The sequence below is a fragment of the Bidens hawaiensis genome, unplaced genomic scaffold, assembly GCF_021521415.1.
Source record: "Bidens hawaiensis isolate Kalapana, Puna unplaced genomic scaffold, B.hawaiensis_p1.1 tig00016121_1, whole genome shotgun sequence".
NCBI lineage: Eukaryota > Viridiplantae > Streptophyta > Magnoliopsida > Asterales > Asteraceae > Bidens > Bidens hawaiensis.
The window spans coordinates 164,369-182,362 of NW_027492466.1; the positions used below are offsets into that span (position 1 = coordinate 164,369).

General features: G+C 35.1%; 3 protein-coding genes across 3 annotated transcripts; all 3 read right to left on the reverse strand.

The window, feature by feature from the left end:
• Nucleotides 1–6,875: 6,875 nt before the first annotated feature.
• LOC143550645 (putative F-box/LRR-repeat protein 9) lies at nt 6,876–8,165 on the reverse strand. Its single transcript, XM_077041259.1, has 2 exons — nt 7,840–8,165; nt 6,876–7,740 (listed from the first exon to the last, which is right to left on the reverse strand). Exons 1-2 carry the CDS (start codon nt 8,163–8,165, stop codon nt 7,110–7,112), a joined length of 957 nt encoding a protein of 318 aa, XP_076897374.1. The 3' UTR covers nt 6,876–7,109.
• Nucleotides 8,166–12,008: 3,843 nt separating this feature from the next.
• On the reverse strand, nt 12,009–15,003 carry LOC143550646 (putative F-box/LRR-repeat protein 22). Its single transcript, XM_077041260.1, has 2 exons — nt 14,839–15,003; nt 12,009–12,398 (listed from the first exon to the last, which is right to left on the reverse strand). The coding sequence occupies exons 1-2, from the start codon at nt 15,001–15,003 to the stop codon at nt 12,009–12,011; spliced, it is 555 nt and encodes a 184-aa protein (XP_076897375.1).
• A 1,718-nt stretch (nt 15,004–16,721) lies between these two features.
• LOC143550634 (non-specific lipid-transfer protein AP10-like) lies at nt 16,722–17,502 on the reverse strand. The gene is made up of 2 exons (XM_077041251.1): nt 16,916–17,502; nt 16,722–16,783 (listed from the first exon to the last, which is right to left on the reverse strand). Exons 1-2 carry the CDS (start codon nt 17,248–17,250, stop codon nt 16,771–16,773), a joined length of 348 nt encoding a protein of 115 aa, XP_076897366.1. The 5' UTR covers nt 17,251–17,502; the 3' UTR covers nt 16,722–16,770.
• Between the last annotated feature and the right edge of the window lie 492 nt (nt 17,503–17,994).

Consider the following 17,994-nt stretch of genomic DNA (forward strand, 5'->3'; position numbering starts at 1 on the left):
CAAGCTATCAAAAACAAAGGACTAAAAGTGAAAAATTAAGTTCAGGGACCCATCGCGCTACGCGACGAGCCCAGAACTCAGGTCATCGCATATCACGATGGACCTTGGTGAGTCAGCGGACACGTGGCAGCTTGTGGTATGGAGGCGGAGGAATTGTGGTGCCGCAATACGCGACGGGATCACCAAGACCCATCGCGTACCGCGATACGCGATGGGTTACAAAATCAGCTATAAATGGGAGGGGTCACGGCTCATTCATTCTTACACCAAAAATTCTCTCTCTAGAAATCACTCTCTCTCTACCTTGGTTCCCGTGCCCCGGCCCGACAATCGTTACCTCGTAATCCGTGCCACATACCGACGGTACCTCGAAGTGTGTGTCATCCGAAAATAACCCGACATTCTATCTCGAAGTACGTGCATGTCATGACGACCACCATATGTTGCCTTGTTTTGCGTGCCAACCTCGAAGTTCGTGCTAAGCCCCGAAGTTCTGACAATCTAAGCACCAGTACGCGACATAGAGTAGAAGTGCTGCTCGTACAAACTTAGGTATCTAACTTCGAATACCCGTGTAAGGTAAGGGTTCTGACCTAAGTCATTATGGTATTATTATTATTACATGGCTTAGACCATAGTCAGGGGTATAGCCCAAACCTTGATCATAATTATGTTTACATAAGCTTTGAACATACAAAGGATTATAATAGTGTTTCTTTACAACTAAGAAATATCAGTTTTACATTCATAAGAAATATAATTTCTTCACGATTAAGAAACATAGCATTCTTATACAAAGATTGTAATTAAAACATTGTTTCTTCATGTGTAAAAAACATAAGATTTAACATACATAGTAGTCAATGAATGTTTCTTCTTGAAGAAGAAACAGATTATAGATGTTTCTTCATAAAAAAGAAACTCATCATATGATTTGGTAAATAAACAGAAAGACTACAGGTCTAAATATTTTATTCAAACAAATGATCAATCAAGGTTTAAAGCTATTTAAACCAGACTAAAGGTCTATAGCCGGATCAAGAGACGATCCGGATATTTATATACCTATTTTATTATAGGTCAATCAATCATTCATTCAAAGTCAAGGTTTTAAACGAAATCACCATATCATTCAGAACAGACAATCACAGGTGAATACGTTCAAACCTTTGATAACGTGAATACGTTCAAACCTTTTATAACGTGAATACGTTAACCTTTTCAATCAGTCAAAACATATTATGCTCAATGAGACGAACGGGTCAATCAATGCTTACATGAGATCATGAAATCTCTAAAACGTTATAATACAAAGTAGAGAATAAAATCAACTCAGACCGAATACGCATGTGTCTGGATCCAAACATAACTGTTAAAGCTCAATCAATCAAAGGCAATGAAGCCGCGAGCTTAAACGGTCATGACCAGTTCTCAGTTTAGGGCCATTTGGCTCGGGGAATACCGTTATGTGTGTAGGGCAGTGGTACCTATACCGGAAGTAGTAATGCTTCCGCTGAGGTTGTCAAGAAAACTATGTTTGTATTATAATGTCATTCAAATGTTTTATAGAGTCATACGTGTTCACCAGCATATAGCTGACGTATTTTTCCCACGTTTCAGGGAATACAGATTAGTACAGGTAGCAAGACATTCATGGAGATAGATGCTCGCAGGGTAATGATGGCTCAGTTTTTAATTATTAAAATATTGCAAAATGTATTTCTACAAGCTTTATAAATCAAACACCGGGTATTTATTATCTGAGAAGTTTTCAAATAAATTAATAATTTATTCAACTAAAGTCTTCCGCTAAAATAACCTGCAACTCTGATATATTTACAAAACAGGTATCAACTTGTGGTCACACGCCTAGGCCCTAAACCAGGGTGTGACACCCACCACGTTGTTAAATGTGCCGACTTACCATTGAACTGTTAGGAACAAAGCGGCGCGCGGAAACGAAACAACACACATATGCACAACGATAAACACGCATGAACGAAAATATAAACGATAAAAGACACAAGAATTTTATGCGGTTCGGTCCCAACAGGGGACCTACATCCACGGGCTACAACTAGGTTATTTCATTGATTAGGTGCAAAGATTACAATTACATCACATTGGTATATATAGATAATCGATTAGGATTTTCAGCTTAGGCCCCAGAAACCTAACATGGGCCAAAACCGGGCCCATGATCTCTAAGCCTTCACAAATCCTAACAATCTCCCACTTGAAGGCTTTGCACAAACCGCAACAACCATCCAAACAACACCATGTACCTAGTAACTCCGGTAATCTTTAATAATAGAAATCTACCAAGCCTCCAGTTCCAAGAACCAGCTAAAACTTCAACAACGAAAGTTCTCCAAGATTTCGGTTCCCCGTGAACATGCTAAGATTTCAACAATCTAATCCACCTAGTTGCAGCGCCCGACCTTTGCATCAGTTACCCGAAAGGCCCATTGAAGCACCCCAGCTCCAATACGATCATCACAGACTCAATCATGGCAAAACCTGCCAATGACTCATCTTCAATCTCAACCGACACCTACTTACTCACACAACCGGCTCCAGAGACTTCCAGAAGAAATAACACTCTCCTAATACAGCAAGCACCAAGGAGAGAATTTCCATTCGGGTTACCGGTCTCAAAACCCCAACATCACTGTGTAACTAAACCTGAACACCCCGTGCTCCCACTGTTACCAAATCCCCGTCAAAGTTAAAACCTCTGAAGACGCTCAAGTCGACATCCTCGTGGCTCCAGGATTCATGCTTGAAATATGAACTCACTTAGCTGTATCCGATGTAGCGAACCAAGACTTTTACAACTCTAGAAAAGTCTTCAATAATAGATTCACCGATGCTTCATTGAAGTAGGTAACAAGAAAATGAAGCAAAACAAAATCTCAAATACAAGAGTCTTCACTGATCGACACATTCTCAGGCGCAAAAAATTTACCTTCTATGGACATAGACTCTAAAAAAATGTCACACACCTTCATGCAGCACCACTAAGTCAAACTATGCTCAGCTCCCACTGTCTCTGTTATCCCAAAACCATGCCAAAACAACACTCATGAATCAAATCTCCACCTGTACTTCCCTAGCGAAAACCTTCACATTGTACCAGAACGAAGGATCCCTCTCAAATGTCAAACCACTAATCACCATCGAACAAGAATAACTTCATAGTTCCAGACCAGCTAATAGGCAAACAGTTATAACAACAGTCGAACTTTCAACGGAAAGCAAGCGGTACCAAGGGTTCTATGACCGTATAGTTAACGCAAACCCTAACCGAAAGATCATTCAAACGAGCGATAGATCACATGACTTGTCACCAACCTTTTTTCACTTATGTCGTTACTATCGCACCCAATGGTTCCATTTTCTCCATGTTTATTAATCACTAGTACCACATCCAAGTTCCCTTTAACAAACCAATCAACCAAAATCCATAACCGACAAACATTCCAATCATAACCATCCCGTCTTCAGTTATAAAAATAACAAACGAGAACAAATCGGAAAAAATGAACAGATGCATCAATGGCATGGGTTAAACTTGACAGTTGTTCTATCGAACACTGTCAAATAAACCGACTTGCTCTTGTTAACTCGGTCGAATCCAAGAGCACTTTCACCAAGAACCCTAATCGACAAAATATATTCCAAAAGAATATATAAATGCAAAACAAACAAGAACCCAGGATTTAATTTAGGTACTCCTCGTTTCAACCTTCTAGGTCCCGTCGCAATTTAGTTCGCAAACACCAACCACTAATTCTTGCCAACGCTATGCCTCGTAGCAATCCCAAAACAATTCAATCCACAAACCCTAATTAAAAATCGACGAATCCAAGAGTTTTTAACCAAACTCTAATCACCGGCTCCAAAGAGTTGGTACTACTCGATCAAACACAAAAATAAAATAAACCCCTTTTCTTTGTTTCAATATAAACGTAAGACAAACAAAAAAAATATGGCTATTTCCTCTTTCACGTCCACCGATGAAAAACCAAAGTATTGTTTCAATTGTTGCAAAAAGAATAATAATAATGCAGACGAACCTTCACCTTTTGGTTGAACCATTGACGCCACTCCCAAAGCACAAACCAAATATTCCAAAATATTTATTTCTTTCTTGAATGGCGCAAACAACAAAAAAAATTCACTGACGATATCAAAGGTTTTATCGGCTACATTTCCGACCCTAAAACTAGAATCACAAACCAGACATGAAACGGTCTAAACCACTACGAATCATTCTCGTGCACTTCCGTGTGTTCAACGAGCCAAAGCTCTGATACCACTTGTTATGAACAAAGCGGCGCGCGGAAGCGAAACAACACACATATGCACAACGATAAACACGCATAAACGGAAATATAAACAATAAACGACACAAGAATTTTACGTGGTTCGGTCCCAGCGCGGGACCTACACCCACGGGCTACAACTAGGTTATTTCATTGATTAGGTGTAAAGATTACAATTACATCACGTTGGTATGTATAGATAATCGATTAGGGTTTTCAGCTTAGGCCCTAAGAAACCTAACATGGGCCAAAACCGGGCCCAAGATCTCTAAGCCTTCACAAATCCTATCATATCATTTCTAGCTTTTCAAAGACTCCATATTGTCATAAGACAAACCACTTGAAAAACCTTTGCTTTCTTCTTTGGGAACCTATCTATGCATCTCCAGCAAGTCTCGAAAGCTAAAAGGAAAAAAAGAAAAGAACCTTACACCATTGGGATATTTGTTGTCAAATTGCTTGAGCGAAACTACACGAAACAAAGATATGTTCATGCTAAAATGACAAAACCGTCTTATGAGTTGATAAAATGACAAGGCAGCTGGACAGCTCATTCTAACTTAAAAATTAAAAATTTAAAATAACATAACCGTCTCATATGTAAGACCAATATCCCATATTCCCATTATCGATAAAAGTAATAAATGAAGTTATGAATGTAGATAATTGATTTATACTGAAGAAACTTTTTTTTAACAGCTATCTTGATTAACACAAACAGCCCAAGACCAAATTAGCCACTGGGCAACAAACAACCACACATTCAGTCACAAGAACTTACAGCAAAAATAAAACAAGAACATCATCCTTTATTTTTTCCACCGTTAGTTTTTATTTCGGAAACATTAAACATTTGAGAATATCATTTGTTACTTAGAATTGGTAGTAGAGTTCACTAATTCTTAAAATCAGTTACTATCATCTATCAAATTTCGAAGCATTAATAATAGTCATTTAAAATCAAACCAAAAATCTTTGATTGTGAAAGGAAAATAATGAACAGGAAAGGTTAATATAGATAAGCTATGATAGTGCCAGAATGTTTTTTTGAAATTAAATTTATGCATTTTTGTAGCTTATGATTTTTATTTTATCATAAATTGGAGTGCATGGTTGCATACAGCAATGGCTCACTAGCTTGAGTGGTTTAATTTCGAGCTCGAGCATAGACTTTGGCTGGTGAACCCAAGTTACTTGAGAGGGTGTTTGTTTACAGATTGTGGGAATTGAGGGTTTATATTTTAGAGTTAATAGCCATTTTCGTCCCTGTGGTTTGCTACTTTCGCCACTTCAGTCCAAAATTTGTATTTTTGTCAATTTAGTCCTCATAGTTTTAAATATTAGCCAATTACGTCCTATCCGTCTAACGGCATCCAGCTATGCCGTTAGTTCAAGGGTATTTTTGTCTTTCTCCTTTTTATTTTGAGTTATTGGTCATTTTCGTCCCTGTGGTTTGATACTTTTGCCAATTCAGTCCAAAGTTTGAAATTTTGTCAATTTAAGTCAGTTTTTTTTCTATAACCCTAGAGAGCATTATCCAAGCCCAAAACAAGTCTGCATTTACTCTGTCGACAACAGTAATCATACCCCCTCCTCTCGTATTTAGTTTCTAGACGGTTCCTAAACTCTCCCCCATGGTGGAATTCAATGGTAAAGTGGTCAAAGCAATTCTGTGAAACCGAATTGTACGGAAAAAACTAAAAATCGTTTCTTTGATGAATGCATAATATTTAGGGTTTAGAGATTAACATATCATAACGAAAATCTGGGTCGTAATCAACTATTATACATTAATCAACAAAACAATTTTTAGTTTTTTCTGTATAATTCGGTTTCAGGGAATTACCTTGACCACTTTACCATTGAATTCCACCATGGAGAAGATTTTAGGAAATGTCTAGAAACTAAATATAAGGGGGGGGGGTATGATTACTGTTGTCAACAGAGTAAACGCATACCATTATTTGAGGTTGCTCGATGGTTTTGGGCTTGAATTATGCTCTTCAGGGTTATAAACAAAAAACATAAAAAATAAAAAAAACTGAATTAAACTGAACATTAAATTGACAAATTTTTAAACTTTGGACTGAATTGGCAAAGATATCAAACCACAGGGACTAAAATGACCATTAACTCAAAATTAAAAGGAGAAAGACAAAAATACCCTTAAACTAACGGCATAGCTGGATGCCGTTAGACGGATGGGACGTAATTGGCTAATATTTAAAACTATGAGGACTAAATTGACAAAATTAAAAATTTTGGACTGAAGTGGCGAAAGTAGTAAACCACAGGGACGAAAATGGCCATTAACTCTATATTTTATTAAAACTTTCAACTATACCCAACAAAACAAGCAGAATGGATAACGTGTCAGGATGGGTTCGGTCGAGATGGTTTGAGTCATAAGCAACACTAATTTGTAACTATTAAAATCTGAAAATTAGTCATTTCAACAATCTAAAACAGGTTCTACAACCATAAACGAAAATGCATTTTTACTCAAACAAACAATAACTCCAAAACAAACAGGTTCTACAACCATAAAGGAACTGCATTTAAACTCCAAAAAACTAAAACTCCAAAACGAACAACTTTAAAATCTACCAAAGTAACAAGTTTCATAAAACTGGAGATAGCATCAGCAGAATATAGATACCCCGATTTACCATTCTTGAGCAAACAGAAGACTGTTCTACTACACCTTCAAAATAAAAAATATCAAACACAATTAGTATCCAAACATCATATTACATTCACAAAACCACACAACAACTCACCTCAAGGCTCCACATCATTCAAGTTGTCAAAGTTATCATTATTATTGGCCGTGTAGTCATCATCATATAGGTGATCATATGGATCATATACTTCCCAAGATACATAATCAGAATCATATTCAGGTTCATATAAAACATCACGAGCATATGGATGCCCCTTAAGATCATCACAAGGAAATTTTACATTCTTAATCTGTTGTGAACATTTTTTCCCCAAGTCTTCGCGTAGACCCCACATGTTCCGGCACCGACGCAGGTCAAGTGATTCAAGGTGACAGCAACTTCTCAGAATGTATTGCAACCCGTTGTTTGTCATGCTGTTCCCAATGAGTTCCAGGTGAGTTAACGCACGTAAGTGCCTCCCAATTGCCAAAGCGCTATCATCCTGCATACTAAGAATGTAATCTATGTCATCATCACTACCATACGATAATCTATCAGCTTTTTGGTTCAATTTGAGTGTTTTCAACAAAGGGCAATAGCGGGCAACATCTTCAATATTGTGTTCCCAAATTTTCGTTTCAATAAAGCCGAGTTCCTCCAGTAGTGGTAGTTTCTTGAAAGCTTCACCCCATTCTTCGTTAAAGATATGGCGGAACTTCACAAGTTCCAAACGTCTAAGCTGACTTGATCTGTAAATGAAAGCAAATCCAAATAATATATAAGAAATTCAATCGTTAAAAAAAGATACAAACGCAGATTGCATATAATTAATAATCAGTCGTGCATACCTGTCAGCAATGAAGAGAAGAAGCTCATAATCACCATAGCGGACTGTTAAATCAAGCAATTGACCTTGGCTTCTGTCTACAGCCTGCTTACACATCTCCTTGTATGCGGCCCTTCTAACTGGATCATCTAGACATGCTTCCATACGAACGACCCTCCACATGGCAGGATCCTTGCAGACTTTACGCAAAGCGGTGCACACTTTTTGGGCATTCTCAAGTGGGTCAACCGCACCAAGTCTTTGGAGAATATTGATGGTTAAATCTGACGGAAGCTCCGACCAGTTCCTTGTTGGTTGTTCACATTTTAACTTTGATTTTGAAGCCATTGCCACTATATATAGGAAAAAAAAGAGAGAAAAAAAAAATTGAAACCATTGAACAACTGAAACAATGAAAACATGCATGCATCGATTCATGAAGAAATTAGAGAAATTTAAGTCACATTACACATGAAGAAATTAGAGAAATTTAACTCACATTACACTGAGAGAATCGGCTGATGGAGGCGGTTATGAAGAACACGTTTGTGCGTTGCTTTGAAACATATATATATCAACCGCCCATTTATTTAGATATTTTATTTTAGAAAAAGCGCATAAATGTTTGGACGTTACACTAATTCAAAAAATTTTTTTAGTAACTGACGAATTGAAAATTTTAAATTAGTTATTATTAGTCTAGAAGGTTAAAAGTGCACATTAAATTTTCCTTAAGACGTTTTTAAAATAACGTAATATTTATAAATAGTTAATGTATGATGTGATTTTTATTACAAGTGTGTGTTTAACACCGCCCTGGTAAACAAAACCGACCATGCGTAAAATGGAAACCGAATAGTCGAATACATTGGAAAATCAAACTCAAGACTGAACCGACTGCTAATGATTCGGTCCGTTTCATGTTATCACGATTATGGGGTCTAGTTGTCTCTAATTAGGATCCTGATAGCATGATTAACTGATTTTGGCATGTCGCGGTAAATCTGTAAACCAGGTAATATCTGCCTATATGTCTATTGCCTAGTCAATTAATTTTTCTTAGAGCATGCTCATCATATCTCCCAAAATTATGTGAGACAAGTTTGCAAATTATAGGGTGAAGTTTTGAGTTGTGAATGTAAATTATAGGGTGGAGGGAGAAAATGTAGTGATCTTTTTTTTTAGAAAACTTTGTTTAGGGTATTGCTAAACATACTTTATTTCCCTTCATTTTTACTAAATGTATCCTCTCCCTCAAGTTTTACGTTAATACGATTTAAACATATATATTGTTTCTTTATCATTTTGTAATCTTTTATTATCATTATTATTTAAAAAAAATTATTTTTGTTTAAATTGTTTTTCTTTTCCTTTTTTTCATACTATAAAACATTTTTTTAATAACAAAAAAATGTTTACGTAAAAAAAACGTTTTTTAAATTACAAAGAAAAAAAATTTTCTGTAAGTGTTTTAATATTTTTAGAGAGTTTTTCATTCTTTTTATATAATTTTTAAAGATAGATTATTTTAAAAAAGAAACAAATGTTTTTCATTAATATAATAGATTAAATAACCTACAACTTGATCAACAAGTTAGTTTTATTCTCATGTGACATTAATCTCATACATTTGGACATATCAAAAATTTTTTTAATGATTTCCTTTTTGTCGGACGAGAGGCATATTAAAAGATAAATATATACAAAAAGTCTTATAAAGGCGTTATATCATTATTCTGTAAATACGTTTTATAATGATAATAAATATTAACTTTTATGATAAATAATGAGAAACACAAAAAGAGAGAAAACAAAAAAAAGGAAAAATAAACCTTATAGTATTTGATTTAATAAGAGAAACTTGAAATGACTAAAAATATTATAGGGTGATAATATATCAAATAAAATTGTTAAAGGAATTGAAAGTATAGATGAAGGGGTATGACAAGTACACGAGTAGGGTACGTTTAGCATAACCATTGTTTATCCCTATTTATTTTTAAATATTTGTTAAATTGGTTGTGAGTAGAAAACTGTAATGATGCTATAACCAGGTTTAATAATGTTTTTTACACTTTGCTAAAGGATACTATTTATTTTCAAAATGTTATAACTAGGTTTAATATTTGTTGAATTGGAGAAAGAAAACCAAAATGATAAAAGTATAAAAAACATTATTTAATTGAACATAAGAGAGAAATATAGTGTTTTTTCGTATAATTATAGAGATAGAGATGAGAGATTAGTTGAGAATGCTCTTAGGTCGGATTGGTTGTAATGGTTGCTTTTATTTGATGGTCCAGGTGCTACTATTGGGGTTTTCAAGTAACCATTTTAGTCAGAGCATGTTTGGAATTTAGTTTGAAAAAGGTTTATTGGCTTATTGGTGTTTTCAAAAAACCAATAAGTTAAAATATGTTTGGCAATCATAAAAATAATTTTTATTTTAGCTGTTTGAGAGGGTTAAAAAACAGTTTTTCAAAAGCCTCAAATTCTAACTTTTTAAAAAAGTCAATAAACATTTTCCAAACTCAATCCAAACATAATGTAATATATATGTTGTATAGTTTATGTGTTCCGTCTCTATTAAGCGAGCGTTACATTGAATTGGATACGTTAGATGCCTACACGGCAATGTGTTGGGCATCCGTTTCACTATACATAGAAAATGCTCACCATTGGTGTTATATTTTTTTTAATTAATAACATGTCATAATATTCATTCTGTCACATCAAAACAAAAAGAATAAATAACACAAAAAAGAGAAAACATTAATTGCATTTGTAGACTGCTTCCATAATCCATACTATGCATGTGTAGCTCTTTCACGTCTAGGCCATATGTAATGGGGCTACACTTTAGGCGATTTTGAGCGCAAACACCGCCCCCCCACCCCCACCCCGCGGCGATTTTTAGGTGAAAAGGGCCGGGGGCGAGCTCTTCTCGTCGCCTGGAAGAAGAGGCCAATTTCAGGTGGTGGGGCCGGCATGTATGGATATGTGTTATATATATATAGTGCCCTGCTTGCGGTGCGCGCATATAATGTATATATGTGTGAACCCTCGGGTGGGCAAAAGTAAAATTGCACTAATTTTGACGTTATTTTACTAATTTTGTGAAAATAACGTTAAAAGTGATGGAAGGTTAATCATGCATCATGTGGTGGCGTTGATAGCCGAAAGACAAGGGTACATGCACCAATCAGCCGGCGTCCCGATGATTGAGTGCTATGTGCCTTATATAATATGTCCAAGGCTTGATGCAAAACTACTATCGAGCCGGGGGTCTCACCGGAAGCAGCCTCTCTATCCCCATGAGGTAGAGGTAAGGCTGTCTACATCTTACCCTCCTCAGACCCTACCATAGCTTTGCTATTGGTGGGATATACTGAGTACGATGATGATGATGATATATATATATATATATATATAGAAAAGGGTTCAAATAAGAATAAGAAGTTTCCTATGAATGGTAAGAATCAACAAATTTTTGACACTTGGCATTACAAATGATGGTGAAAGAACAATTCTAGGAAACTATGTCGATTATTGGTAATTTTAAATCTGAAACATTGATTAACATGATCCAATGGCTATGATTTATTCTTAGTCTTTTTAGGAAAGTAATTATTTTTAGGATAACCCTCCCCTATATATATTATTATATATATTATTAGGGTCAAGTTATTCTACAAAGGGTGACAAAAATAAGAAGTGTGAGAAGCCATAAATAATTGACATGTGTCAAGTGGGGACCAAAAGAAAAAAGGTATATGGGAAATTGTACACATTAGTCATTTCAACAATCTGAAACAGGTTCTACAACCATAAAGGAAATGCATTAAAACTCCAACAAACATTAACTCCAACACAAACAGGTTCCGCAACCGTAAACGAAATGCATTTTAACTCCAACAATCAATAATATTCCAAAACAAACAGGTTCTACAACCATAAAGAAAATGCTTTTAAACTCCAAGAAACGAATACTCCAAAACAAACAACTCTAGAATCTACCAAAGTAACAAGTTTCATTAACTGGAGATAACATCATCAGAATATAGATACCCTGATTTACCATGCTTGAGCAAACAGAAGACTGTTCTACTACACATTCAAAAGAAAAACATCAAACACAATTAGTATCCAAACATGATATTACGTTCATAAAACCACACAACAATTCACCTCTCAAGGCTCCACAGCATCCAAGTCGTCAAAGTTATCATTATTATTGGTTGTGAGTGTGTAGTCATCATCATATAGGTGATCATATGGATCATATACTTCCCAAGGTAGATAATCAGATTCATATTCAGGTTCATATAAAACATCACGAGCATATGGATGCCCCTTAAGATCATCACAAGGAAATTTTACATTCTTAATCTGTTGTGAACATTTTTTCCCCAAGTCTTCGCGTAGACCCCACATGTTCCGGCAACGACGCATGTCAAGTGATTCAAGGTGACAGCAACTTCTCAGAATGTATTGCAACCCGTGGTTTGTCATGATGTTCCCAATGAGTTCCAGGTGAGTTAACGCACGTAAGTGCCTCCCAATTGCCAAAGCGCTATCATCCTGCATACTAAGAATGTAATCTATGTCATTATCACTGCCATACGATAATCTATCAGCTTTTTGGTTCAGTTTGAGTGTTTTCAACAACGGGCAATAGTGGGCAACATCTTCAATATTTTGTTCCCAAATTTCCGTTCACTACGTTAATATCGCCTTTTAGCCACACATGTGGTCTGGGCGATTTGCCACATTAAATGTGTGGCTAAAAGGTCTTTGACCATGTTTAAAAACCTTTTAGAATGTTTTGGCCACACATGTTATTTTTCATGTGACCATTCTATACCTACTCAGGTACTTTTCACCACACTTTGAAAAAAACTGTGACAAAAGCTAGCCACATTATAAAAACGTGTGGCGAAATGTGACCTACAGTCATAGTTTGTTTGATCTTTGATACATGTGACCAAAAACACATGCATTAGCCACAAACTGTGACATTTAACTAGCCACATGTTTTAATAGTGTGGCCAAATGTGACGAATGGCTACTGTATTGATAAGAGATGTGTCTAAAAGGTAAAAGATATAGCCACTTATATTACGTTGTGTGACCTAATGTCACATTTGTTAGCCACATTTTTAATAAAGTGGCGAAATATGACGAACAACCATTGTATTTATCAGTAATGTGGTTAAAACGCTTAAAATATATGGCCACTTATACGAGGTTGTGTGACCAAAGAGTAGTTTACTTTTATTTTTCTTAATTTTTTTATTGTCACGGATACACTTATTATGTGTGGATATAAGTGATAAATGGTCACACTTAAATATTTTTAAGTGTGTCCAAATGTAATTAATGGCCACTTATACGAAGTTGTGTGACCAAAGAGTATCTTAGTTTTATTTTTTCTAAGTTTTTATTGTCACATATACACTTATTATGTGTGGCTATAAGTGATAAAGGATCACACTAAAATATTTTTAAGTGTGTCCAAACGTAATTAATGGCCACACGTTGATTTGACGAGTGGCTACGTCATCATTGTCTTTTCAGTTTCTTGTGCCGCCAATTTCAAATTGTCAGGGAGATGTACCGCCGGGTTCCGATGGTGTTTAAATACCAGTCACAATCCACAATCATAATCACAATCCAGCAAATCACAATCACAATCCACAATCACCTTCTTCCGATTAATTTTCGATAAGTGGCTTCAACATGGATCGTACGTGAACCGCGTACTCATGCCCCCATCTACTACGACCCCACCTTTTTCACCATTGTTTTCCACTTTTCTTACGGCGCCGTCCGGAAGAATCAAAGGGTGAGGTTTGTGGACTATGTCCACCCTCAAACCTTCACGTACCAACAACTTAACCGAATGGTTAGGTTGCTTGGGTACACCACTGCTGACTATTTCAGCATTGTGATGGAAGTCCCGGGAATTAAGGTGGCGCACATTGAGTTGAATTCCGTGAAGGACTTCAAGGCTGTGTCCCTTTTTGGGGCATTCCATACTCAGGTCAACATTCGCCTCCAAAGGCTTAAGGACTCCACCTACACCTCAGACGGCATGTGGGAGAGGATCATGCCCTCTCATACTCCAGAAGAGAATCCGGATGCAGATTCAGATACAGAATCTGATAGTAGGACTCCAGAAGCTGAGAATCCGATGGATGTAGATCCAGATATGAAATCTGATGTTAGGAATTAGTTTTTCTATACTAATGTAATGTAATTATTATATTTTGGTATTAACTGTAAATGTTATTATTATATTTTGGTTTAAGCGTATGTAAAGCGTATTGGATGTAGTTTTTTTAATTAACTTTAAAATAGATGTTAGTGTGAGTGAATAAAAAAATAGACATAAAATTTAATTTTTGTTAATTGAGACAGTAATTTAATGTAGTTAAGTTGATTTGTAGCATATCTAGTAAGATATAGTTTATTTAAAGCGTACTACTAGCGTGATGTATATTTCCAAGATATATTATCTTGTGAGCGTTTCCAAAGCGTGTGGAAACCATTTTGACAGGTAGTATGCAGTTATACACTCAACAACCAACTATAAAACAACAGAGACTTTAATGACTACAATAAAACTGGTGACTGAAATTTATTAGGCTTTTATTGCAATAAAACTAATAAATTTCAGTCACCAGTTTTATTACAGTAGTTAAAGTCTCTATTGTTTTATAGTTGGTTGTTGAGTGTATAACTGCATACTACCTGTCAAAATGGTTACAGTTAATACCAAAATATAATAATTACATTACATTAATATAGAAAAACTAATTACAAAAAACTTATTCCTAGCATCAGATTCCATATCTGAATCTACATCCATCGGATTCTCAGCTTCTGGAGTCCTACCATCAGATTTCGTATCTGAATCTACATCCGGATTCTCTTCTGGAGTGTGAGAGGGCATGATCCTCTCCCACATGCCGTCCAAGGTGTAGGTGGAGTCCTTAAGCCTTTGGAGGCGAACGTTGACCTGAGTATGGAATGCCCCATAAAGGGACACAGCCTTGAAGTCCTTCACGGAGTTCAACTCAATGTGCGCCACCTCAATTCCCGGGACTTCCATCACAATGCTGAAATAGTCAGCAGTGGTGTACCCAAGCAACCTTTGGAGGCGAATGTTGACCTGAGAGCACATTTGTGAGTTTCTTTGAAATATATATATATATATATATATATAGGAGTATCATTCAGAACTGTTAAATTATTTAAGAACTTGAAAGAACTCTTGAAAACTAATGTTTTTTATTAAAATTTTTGTATGTTAATGTTAGTTGTGTGTAACTTTAACATTTTTTATATCTATATTTACGATTAAAATTTTCAAAATTTGTTTGTATACATATCTATGTTTTGTTTTACACCTATGTAAATTTGTTAGTACATAAATTTTATACATATGTAACTTGTTATTTATATATATATATATGTAATCAAAATTTTTTATATAAAATATGATAAAACTACTCTTAAATAATGTTAATATATAAAAAAATTAAATAAATGTTTGGTTGTATAGAGTTCCTAAGAGTTCTTAACTTTTTTAGAGTTCTTAAATGATACTAACACTATATATATATATATATATATATATATATATATATATATCTCAACCGCCCATTTATTTCGATATTTTCTTTTATTATAGAAAAAGAAATTTGGACGTTACACTAATTTAATTTGTTTTTTTAGTAACTGAATTGCATTGAAAGTTTTAAAATAGTCATTATTATATACTAGTTTTTATCCCCCCCCTCCGTGTTACGGGGGTTGTTTTATATTATTTGTTTTTAGTATTTATATATTTTTTGAATTTTAATTTTATTTATTGTATGTAAGTTAAGAATATACTTATGGTTTGATGATAAAAGGTTTCACAAATAAATGAGATGTTATAACTCAGTTTAAAATTATATGAGTTTGGTGAGATCCAATACCCGTTTATTTTTTTACCATAAAATTGTTTCTTATTTATAATAATATATTTTAAAAATATCATATATTAATTTTTAATGTATCCCTATTTTATAGGGATTTTACATCAAATATTTGGTGAGATTAAACTTTAATGTAATGAGATTTAATGAGATGTTATAACCCGTTTAAGGTATATATGGGTTTGGTAAGACTCATACCCGTGAATTCGGATCAAATGCATGAGAAGCCTCCATTTAAAAATCAAGCAATCTAGTGGCTTTCATAAAAGGAGGGAGCGACCATATCACGACACATATGATTTTTAGATCTTCGTTTATATATATTATAGATATAGATGTCTAGAAGGTTAAAAGTACACATTAAATTTTCCTTAAGACGTTTTATAATAACGTACGTAATATTTATAAATAGTTGATACTAGTTAATGAATGTATGATGTGATTTGTATTTCAAGTATGTGTTTAACACGGCTTTGTAGCACAAAACCAAGCGTGAAATGGAAACCAAATACATTGGAAAATGAAACTCGAGGACTGGACCGATCGCTAATGATTCAGTCTGTTTCGTGTTATCAATTTATGGGGCTGGTACTTGGTCGTTGTTAATGGCTCCCCACTACTTAGTAGGATCAATTGTGATTAACGAACGTGAACCTTGGAGAATATTGTTTTTTTTTTCATTATCGTTTTCAAAACTAAATTAAAATTATTTGCTTTTTAATATTTAAGTAAAAAGCGTTCAAACTAAAGATAACCACAAGTTTCCTTGTGGAGACGATTCAAATTTCATTTACTACGTATTGATACATATTTTTGACCAAACAAACGGCATCAATCACAGTATCACATATATTTATAGTTTATTCAATACACCAAGCTCACTAAGGCCATGAACTGCCAAACACAACGTCATATTACACGTAATTATTCTAACTTAATTCAGTACTGCCACGCCATTTGTATAACTCTCATAATGAAACACTGCATCATCAAAAGTTAAAATGAATTAATTAGCACTTAAGAAAATTCACATACATCACAATTCACATGCAAACATTAATTAACAGTTTATATAAACTTAGGTTTAATTAAATTTACTAATTTAGTACTCACGTGGAACAGTCAACAGTAGGACTAATTGGTACGCTCAAAGTAATTCTACATTTAGCAGCAATGTCCCTAGCGAAAGTCTCGTTAAATGCATACGCAATTGCTGTTTCTTTCGCACAACAGCATGCGGTTTGCCTATCAGCCTTAGTCGGGGTCGCGTTTTGAATCCTCTGCAAATCGTCGCAGCAACTGAGCGGTGGAGTCCCACCTTCCTTTAGGAAGTTTAAGCATGATCCAAGCAACTTGTTAACAGCAGTACAAGTAATGGCTTCGTTTGGCTGCACCATGAACTCAGCTATGACTAGCATTGCCAACACAACTATCACAAGTCCTTTCATCTTTGATGGTACACCACACTCGAGTCTCGGGATATATGTTGTATATGCTATTAAAGTTATAGCAGGTGGTTGGGGTGAAATTAGGTTGCAATACACGAAGATAAGGATTCAATAAACGGTGTGACATTACATTCAAGTGTTTTAGTCATGGAAACGTGGCACGATCGCGATAAGTTTAATGTTAATTCAATATGAAGTATTGAAGTTGTATATATAGTGTGCGCGTGACATGTGTACCTTGTCTAAAAGTAGTGAACTTGTAGGAAAAGTGGTTCACTTTTAGTTAAGATAATAATAAAAATATAATAACGATACTCTCGTTAATCGTGAGAAATTCACTTAGTACAATACCGTTTACAAAAGTACATAAAAAGAATATAAAATACAAATTTATACACCGAAATGATTCAATCCATATCTTACTAGGAGTGCTTCCATAAGCTTTCTTCTAGCATCCATGTCACGAGTCTTCTTCACTTGAGTCTTCATCAAATGTTTCTTCAAAACAACAATTCGTTTATTGAAATTGGGTAACGGTTTTGGTTGAGGATCGTGTTAGACACGGGGCCCTTAAAACAGATTTCTTGCCTACTCTCAAGCGCGTCTATTTCCCAGGGTACAACAACCGGAACAGTATGTGTACTGCCGGAGATGGCCACTAACCCGATGAAGTCACCGGCTATATTGGTGTTTATCAAGATGTAGGAAAATTTGTTGAAGTTGTTTGACATAAATATAGAGAGT

What these genes read in the sequence shown, in the direction of transcription:
- LOC143550645 (XM_077041259.1), bottom strand. Translation starts at nt 8,165, where the DNA reads ATGGCTTCAAAATCAAAGTTAAAATGTGAACAACCAACAAGGAACTGG. An exon ending in CTTCTCTTCATTGCTGACAG is followed by an intron (nt 7,741 to 7,839) that starts GTATGCACGACT and finishes TTTCATTTACAG; the next exon opens with ATCAAGTCAGCTTAGACGTT.
- LOC143550634 (XM_077041251.1), bottom strand. Translation starts at nt 17,250, where the DNA reads ATGAAAGGACTTGTGATAGTTGTGTTGGCAATGCTAGTCATAGCTGAG.
- LOC143550646 (XM_077041260.1), bottom strand. Translation starts at nt 15,003, where the DNA reads ATGTGCTCTCAGGTCAACATTCGCCTCCAAAGGTTGCTTGGGTACACC. An exon ending in ATGGGGCATTCCATACTCAG is followed by an intron (nt 12,399 to 14,838) that starts GTCAACGTTCGC and finishes CTTAGTATGCAG; the next exon opens with GATGATAGCGCTTTGGCAAT.